At 28.3% G+C, this 9,258-nt stretch overlaps 1 protein-coding gene across 1 annotated transcript; it reads right to left on the reverse strand.

Moving 5' to 3' along the window:
* Positions 1–7,665: 7,665 nt before the first annotated feature.
* LOC105636802 (uncharacterized) lies at positions 7,666–8,986 on the reverse strand. The gene has a single exon (XM_012220151.4). The coding sequence runs from the start codon at positions 8,735–8,737 to the stop codon at positions 7,859–7,861; it is 879 nt and encodes a 292-aa protein (XP_012075541.2). The 5' UTR covers positions 8,738–8,986; the 3' UTR covers positions 7,666–7,858.
* Positions 8,987–9,258: the final 272 nt, after the last annotated feature.

The following is a 9,258-nucleotide window of genomic DNA, read 5'->3' on the forward strand; positions in this document are numbered from 1 at the left end:
CAATGCTAGTTGGTAAGTTTTTCCTAATGGTTCTAGTTATAATGGTTAACTGGACTCTAATGGGAGGCCAAAAACAGTAACTTCACGTCTCTGCTACCTTGGTTGGTCTCTAGCTGACAGAACACCAACAAGCGTTTTTTGTATGACCATGCATTTTGCAGAACCAGCAATGGGCATTGAAAAATGCAATAAAAGCTTAGGTGGGAGGCGAAGAAGGCCTGCCATCACTCATCAGTGAGTGAGATACTACTTTGAAAGAGCTAGAATTGTCAAGAGCTACGGGGTCTCAGATAGACAGTTTTTATAATTCTAACTTTATGCCAAGACCTACGGGTCCCAGGTAGACAGTTTCATGGGGCGTAAGCTTCCCAAAAAGGTAACGTGGAAAGATTTCCTAGAGCTGGCCTCCAAAAGGCAGCATTTTGCAGAACCAGCAATAATTAATTGCAGTTAAAGATGCAACCTTTTACAAGCTTATCTTTCTCAAACCTCCATCTCCAACCCAACACAGCTGAAGCTGAAATGACAGACACAAGAGTGGCTAGCGCTTCACTTGGCCTTAAAAATTCAATTTCTTTTTCTACGATTTTAAAAATATAATTTTCCACAAGTTGAAAATTATTATTTTTAGAATAGTTATAACCGTATATCAAACTTTTAACTTTTTCTATAATGTATAAGCACGAGATAGAGTCAGTGTGGAAATATTATTTAAATATATAGTAAAATTCCATATTGACTGTGCAAACAAATTATAATCGTTAATGCATGTTATAAAAGGAGAGCCGAATCTTGTCTTAGCTCATTTATGTTTTCTATAAGTCTAAATTTTTTTTTCAAGCTGAAGCTCCAAGATGGGAAGGTCTTCAGCTCGCTACTCAAACTAGAAAGAAGAAGCCGAGCCGGTCCGTGACGCAAACTCACTCAAGGCCAATGTATGTTCTCTTTTTTATTCCTCTTCTAATTTAAGCTTTTGCTTTAATGATGCATTGTTTTCTTTCTTTTTTTTTTTTTCCCTCCTTCTTCGGCTACTAGAAGCCAAACTACCTCTTTTTGTTTTTCTTTTTTAATATAAACTTAGTTATCAAAAGCAAAATTCATTCTTTTTCCATATAAAAATGGCACCTAAAGGCAAAATATATACTACCCCGTTCTAAAACAATAGTCTCACTTCATTTTCGCAAAAATTAAGAATGGATAGTTAAATTAGTTCAACCGTAATATTTATCTTTCTTTTACATATATATATACCCTTATATTAATAATTTTTTTATTAAATTTTAAAATTTTTTATAAAATTTTTTTATAAAAAATTAATAGTTCGTCACATGTTTCAATTACTTTATATTACTTTGTATTCATATTTGATTAAATATTTAGCAATATGGATATTAATTATTGGCCCAAATTATATTATAAGGGTATTATAGGAAAGTTAACCCATTTCTAAAAAAAAAAATGAGACTATTATTTTGAAACACTTGTTATGGAAAGTGAGAATATTTTTTTAGGACGAGAAGTAATTGAAAGATAAAATCAATTTTTCTCAATTAAAATAGATCGACCCTAATAACACATAGAATCGATTAGTTCTGATTCTCATTTAAAGGGATAAATAGACAGACTCGATTATAAAATTCGAGCTGCGAACCAAATCTACCAAAAACCTTCTTTTTTCCATTTTTCTTTTCTTTATTTTCTTTATCTCTTCAATTGGAAGAAGTCTAGTTACTCTAAAATTCCAAAAAGGACTAGAGGCATTTCTCCATCTTTCTTCTTTGTTTAATTCAATTTACCGTTTTTCCTTTAATTGCTTTGTTTACTTGCTTTATCATAATTGTCATTCTCTTCATCTTATAATTCTTTTTTTTTTTTTTTTTAATTTTGATGAAGCATTAAACTTTGGCGGATTAAATAATAGTTTTGAACTAAAAACCTAGTCCCCTATTCTCTTTGGTTCCGATGATTAGTGTTATTTTTCTTAATTAGAGATGTTTTTTTTTTTTTTTTTTGATTTACCCTATAATAAAAATTAAGTGGCAACTTATATTTAAAGAGAAAGCAATTAGAAAAAATAGGTTTTCACTCTTTGCACCTAATCCAAATTAGCATTTTGATCATTTTAGTGGATTTGACTTGGCACTTAAGTCAGGGGCCTCATAGTATTTTGATTAAATAAGTTCTTTTATGACATACATTGCACATTGTCATTACTCGTTTTTTAATTATTATTTATATTCTTTCATCATTTTTTTATAATATTAAAATATTAGTTATAATTTTTTTATATTCTTAGATTAATTAAAATATGATTTTGTATTGAGATTAACAAGCAGGCTAATTAATTAATAAAACAATTTTATAATATTATATATATATATATATATATATATATATATATATATATATATTAATTCAATTTATAAATCACCATTTATTTAAAATGCATTATAGCTACACATATTGTCATAATACCATTTAACAAACACTTTTCAATATATATGTAACATGCAATTAAGAATTAAAAATAAATTCACTCTCCACGCAACAAAACAATTTAAGGAAGGAAACATATATATATATATTTGCCTATACATATATAACTATGATCATAGATTCAAACTTGATGAAAAGACAAAAATATATAAAGAACACAGTCCAAAGATATTTTTAATAATTTTAACAATTATCTGTAAATACATATTAATTAATTAATCATAGTATAACATATAAATAAATCATTCAACAAAAAATTTCTAAGAAAATAAAGTAATTAATTTTATAAATTTGTAAAAAATGAGAAAATAAAAACATTGAAAAAGGAGAATGCCAACTACACCAAAAGTAGACATATAATCTTATACACTCAATCAATGGATGAAAAAGTAATTTTTAAAACAATTTTTTTAGTATTTCTTTTTGAATGAAAAGATGCTTTTGTTTTTTTCGCTCTAACATATTTTCGTCATATTGATTGAGCCTATATACTCGGTATAGGCAAGACTTGCTCGTAATGAATAATATATTATAGCTCTCTTGAAAAATCATATGTGGCAACATAGAAATGGCAGTGATTGATTAGTGAGTTGGGTGGTTGCAACTTGCAAGCATATTCAAGTAAAGAAAAAAAAAAAAAAAAAAGTGAATCATAAAGATAAGATTAATGTGCTTTCCTTCCCCACCCCAAAAATTTTCATATGTTTGAATCATATATGTGGTGGTGGGGATGGAAATTTTATGGTAGATTATAAAGCTTTTTTACTTAGATTTTAGATCTTACTTTAGTTGGATTTTTGGAAGAGAGAAGAAATAATATCTACACTTTCAAAATATAGCAAATGAAAAAGACCCACTATTATTAAACTACCTTTTTAAAAAAAAAAAAAAATTCATGAGGATGTCACAAGAGTCATAGTCTATCCTTCCTTACTTTCTTGTTATATAAATGAAAACTCCTATCACATGGTGAATGTAGGGGATGGATCTAACTTATAGCATGGGGATGTCACCTATATCTATTCTACTTTTAACTTTCAACGCTTTAAGGCTGTGTTAGGCAGTCAAAATGTTAAACGGTGCTCGAAAAGTTATTTGGTAATATAATGTTTGAGTTAACTTTTAGAGGTTATGGTGTCATTTTATAAAAAATTAACTCATGTAACATTTAGCTTTTAGCGTTTATAAAAAATTACTAAAACAGCTAACACCTACCAAAACAATTAATTTTACCAAATAAATCCTAAATCTAGATACTCCTCAGGTTAAATGGGTGTTACTCATCCTCTACAATAATATAAACTTTTTCTTTTGAAGGCAAACTAGAAAATGCACTAAGATTCATAAAGGATAACAAGCAATGTTGTATAGACTCACACCAAGAAACGAGCATGGTTATAGAAAGTTCGAGCTAATGTATGAACTCATATATTCGTTTGTCTTTTATTCCACCTAATAGCAATATTAAATCTAGCTAGAAGCTACAGAAATTTTACAATCCTTGACTACCATACCAAATTCAGAAAAATCATTTGAAGGGGAATTTAAAACATAAAGAAGACCCTGACAATGTGCTCTACAATAATATAGTTAAACCAACTAATTAAGTATTTATCTCACTTGAGTATTTGATTCCAACAGTTGAATATTTTTTCAACGAGAGAGAGCATTTGGTAAGCCAAAAAAAAAAAAAAAAAAAAGAATTACAAGTCATTAACACATATATCCTCAACTGCAAACTTTTAGTATTTATAATTAAAAATTCGTTTTTGAACCTAAAGATGTAAACTATAGTTTTTGATTCCAAAATCTAAAAAAAAAAACGTAAAACTTCTAAATGATTATGAAAAAACTTGTTGATAAAATAAATAAATTTAAAAATTTATTCTATTTTTTCAAAATCAGTTTTCTGAAATACAAGTTAGTTTGACATTTTTCTTTTTCTGGATAGGCTGAGCAACTGCCGTGAATTGCGTAGAAATTTAGTTCGAGTTTTAAAAAAATAGAAATTTTTTGGCTCAATTAAATTTCATAAAAACCTAAAAATCAAATTAATTTAACTTTTCAGTTTGGTTTAATTCATAATTCAGTTCAATTTGGTTTTCTTTATAAAAAAAATCGACTTATTCAATTTATACAACCGATTCAATTTGAACCGAATAAATTGTATGCTCACTTTATAAATCATAATTTTTTTTTTTGGTACAAAAAAGAGATTAATAAGAACAACTAACCAAAACAAGAGTGAAAATAAACAACACCAGCAGCATCACATCGTGATAAACCAAAATAACAGATTGAATAAGTCAAATGTTTAAAATTTTAAAACATTTTTTAAAAACAAACTCATCAACCAAAATAATTTCAAAATTAATACTAATTAATATGTTTGGAAAAGAAATTTATAAACATAAGTATAGTTTCATGAATAATGTTATATTTAAGAAAGCTCCTCTAACGTTGGTAGATAGATTAAGAAATTAGAAAAGGGGGGAAAAAAGAAAGGTATCTTTTGGTGGAGCCAGGGCTGGGGTTCCCCTTCCTGACACTTGTGTGGTGAGGCTAATGAGCAAAAGCTTCTTTTAGAGGGAAGTAGAAGTAGATAGAACTTAGAAGTGACAACTCAAAGTTTCAAACAATGTCCCCAAGAAGTTGTTGCTTGTTGGATTTATAATAATTGCTTTTTCCACCCCAAAAAAAAAGGGATCACCATTGTAAAGGACAAAATGCAACAACAAGAACAATTGCATATATAATTGTTCAAATAATAAATTCCCAAATTAATTAAATCTACAATATAACTAGGAATATTCTTCAAATCCTTTTTTTTTTTTTTTTTCGCGCCAAACTGTACGTGTCTCTAGCTTATTAGTTTAAGCTTAATATTTTCAAATGGGATTTTCTTCATCCACATTTTTTTTTTTTTACAAATTCCCAGCACTATTTAGGAGTAAGTATTTAGTTAATCAAATCGAATCAGCGATTTATCCGAATATATTTTGACGGTATATAAATCTGAAACCGAATAATATAATAATTTATTTAAACCGAATTAAATCAGTTTAATTCGATTTAGATCGGTTATTTTAAATCAAATTAACTATTTTAAATTTAAAAATTAATTCAGTTAGTTATATACAATGATGGAACCAAAAACTAAAAACCAAACGGTTTTAGTTTGGTTATATAACAAACAGAGTTAGGAATAGCATCTAATATTTTATGACAGCAGGTTCAATTTTATTAATGGTATTTATTCCTGTCCTAAACTGTAATATATTATTTTTTTTTCTTGATTTTGTTTTTCTAACTCTCTAAGGTTCATGTAGTTGTCGTGCACAATTTAAAATTTTCACATTACATAGTAAAATTTCTTCTCTTTTTCTATTAGCTCTTTGGATTTTTTTTTTAACTTAATTTGTACCATCAATTATGACCTCATCAATTTATTATTTTATCAATTTGAAACATCATTATACTCTCAAGTTTTTAATGCTATAAATAGCTTAATAATATTATTATTATATAAAAAATAGAAAATAAAACAGAAAAAAAACTAGTACCAGTTGATATTTTATATAAATTCTGATTAGCTGTTAATCAGCATTTATATGTATATATTAACCTTATAAAAATAAATACTTACAATATTCTTTTTTAAAATTAATATTTTATATAATTATTTTATTTAACAATAGTATTTATATATTTATTATAAAAAATTAATTAATAATTTTTATTTATATAAAAAATAAATTAGAAAATAATATATTCATGTTAATGTAATAATTTCAATAGCAACTACGACGTTACTAAAATTTTTGACAAACAATCTACATAAATATATAAAATAACAGCAAATTTGCTTACATATCTCCATTTGAAGTGCCAAGTTGGTAATGGAAAAATAGATGAGCGCTAAGTTTTATAATTAAATAAATCTTTAAATATTCCATTAATTACAACAATAATTTATTATACTAATTAAATTTTGTGTAACTTGAGAGGTTTAAAGGTTCTAAACTTTACTATTCAAGCTTTAAATACCTCATTTAATTAGAATAATATAATTTATAATTTGAGAATTTAAAAGGTTCTAAACTTCAAAAATTAAAATATAATATATTTCAATAATGAAAATTGATATAAATTTATATTCACGCGCAAATTCTCTCGAGAAATATCTTAGTACAAGAGTATTTGATATTGATCTTTCCAAACAAAAAGAACAAACCTAATGTGAATCACTGTTGGAGTAATTAAATGAATTTACTATGAACCAATAATAACATACATGATTATTCCTCCATTGCTCTTTTTGTGGAATGTTTTATTGAATCTTTGAATTTTCTATAACATTTAACTATTATAATGTGAGTGTTGGCAATTTCGAACGGTGTTCGATTACTTATGCGCATTCTTCATTATCTTTGTGATTTTAGTTTATGTATGAATATTAATTTGTTCACTGGTCGTGGTTCACGATATCATTTTTTTTCCTAAATTGATTAAAAATATTAATATTATAGATATTTTATTACTCCAATGTATTTATAATTTATGTATTTTTTATGTTTTTGTATTTTCATTTATAAGAGATGAATAGGTGGGCATTTCACATGAATTTTCTGAAATATTTTCCATCTAAGACGATAAAAAAACACAAATTTACATCTGTGGATCGCATGGTTACATCACTATGAATATTTAACAATTAATAATTATCAACCACTGTTAATTATAAAAAATTACAATTGATTATACACTATCATAAAAAGTTAAGATAGTCTTAAATGAACAAAACTTGAACTTCAACTAATCTATCAATGAGTCAAATCCAAACTAGGCACAATCCAACAAAACTCATTAATTAATTTATTTTAATTTATAATTCATGTCTTCTCGCTTTTATAATTATAATAAATAACTTTACAAAAATATCCTTTTTGTAATAGATTCTTTTGGTATAAAGATTCGATATAATCTCTAGGGCTATAAATTGTAAAGATTTTTTTATCCTCTCATAAAGTGCGCTTCTTTTCCCCGATATCAAACTTGTGTTCTCATTTACGAAGGTTGAGGTCACTTACCAACTTGTTGATTAAGGTATTTGAATTTGATGCATTAGCGAAATTTTATCATCTTTTACTAATTAAGGCATTTGAATTTGATTTGTTGGGGAAATTTTTTTTAGAACAAACATTAATATCCATTTATATATTATTTCTAACATTTACAGCAAAATTAAGACTTAAGAAGCAGGATTAAGAGTCAACTAAACAAGACCCCTCTCTCCTTTGGTTTAGCACACCACAATTAAGGCATAAACCTGTAATTATTTAGTTAATTGAAGATTAAGAAACTAAACACGACGATTAACCGCAGCCATGAAACGCCGTTGATCGGATTCTTGTCGTTGCATTCTCATTTCATTATTGAACTTATTAATAAACTCCTCCGCTCTCCGATTCAACTCATCTTGACTCATAGATTTCTCTCTCCTTAACGATGCTCTGTCACTGAACGTATCTGATTTCTTTAATTCTCGCTTAGCCCAAGCCACCGGATCACTATCACCACCCTCCTCCTCCTCCTCCTCATCAGCTGCAACAGCCACCGCCACTACCCGCGGTGGTACATGCCAAGTCTCGCTCTTCTTCAGCTGGGGTGACTTCTCTTTCCCTTGTCCTTCCATAATCAACTTCCACGTGTCCTCCAGCGAATCCTCTACTGGTTTTAAGCTCTCTTCTTTCTCTTCTTTCTCTTCTTTAGCAGAATCAGACTCTGGGACGATGGCGTTTTGCCAAAGATCCCGATTTTCTTCAATTGCGTCATGCTCTTGAACGACGGCGTTTGGAAACAGGGTTTGATTTTCTTGAGCTGATTTTGTGTTGTTTTCTTGAATGACATCTTGCCAGACAGTTTCTTCTTGAGCTTTGTCTAAGGAAGGCAAATGAGTTTTAGTGGAAGATGTTTTGTCCGTGGTGGTGGTGGCAGCAATGGTAATTATGATGAAGTTCAGGATGATGTAAATGAAGGGTGGAGATAACCAGCTACGGAGGGAGATCCAAAGGCTAGGAATAACAGACAGAATAAGATGAAACGTAAATGGAATTATGGCCACTTTGAATAAAAGAACAGTGGATATAATTCCGGCAGAAATCAGAACCAACTTAGAAGCCCAAATCATAGCTTCAAACTTACTTGCTCTAAAAATGGAGCTTTGAAACTGATAAGCCATGGAAATGGAAAGATCTATATATTCAAAAGCTTAAAACTTTAATACACTAAAATGGAAATGGAAAATACAAATAGAAGAGATCTTAATGGGAAATTTCTATTTTCCATGAAAATGAGAGAGATCAGAGATTTGATTTAAAGAGAGAAGAAGATCAGTGGCATTTAAGAGAGAGGTGTTGCTGGTGGCTATGGATATTTAGAACAGAAATGCCCGGCAAGAACAGACCAGTTACTAATACTCTGTACTAGACGATGTTTTTAATTTATTTTGAGAGAAATGATTAACTTCCTTTCAACTTTTGCACTTTTTGATTCAATCCTCACCGTGTATTACGTTCCATGATCTTTAAACCGTCCGACAGATATGAATTTGACTGATATATTATTCATGCAGTCTCACTGTTTACTTACTGGTACTGTTATACCATCCCCTAATAATTGAGAACTTCATTTTTTTGAAATTTAAAAAAATAAATAATTTGTAATAATATTTTATGATTTGAATTTATGTGCAGAAATAGA

The sequence above is a fragment of the Jatropha curcas genome, chromosome 10, assembly GCF_041381405.1.
Source record: "Jatropha curcas cultivar XTBG-Jc1 chromosome 10, XTBG_Jcur_1.0, whole genome shotgun sequence".
Lineage (NCBI taxonomy): Eukaryota > Viridiplantae > Streptophyta > Magnoliopsida > Malpighiales > Euphorbiaceae > Jatropha > Jatropha curcas.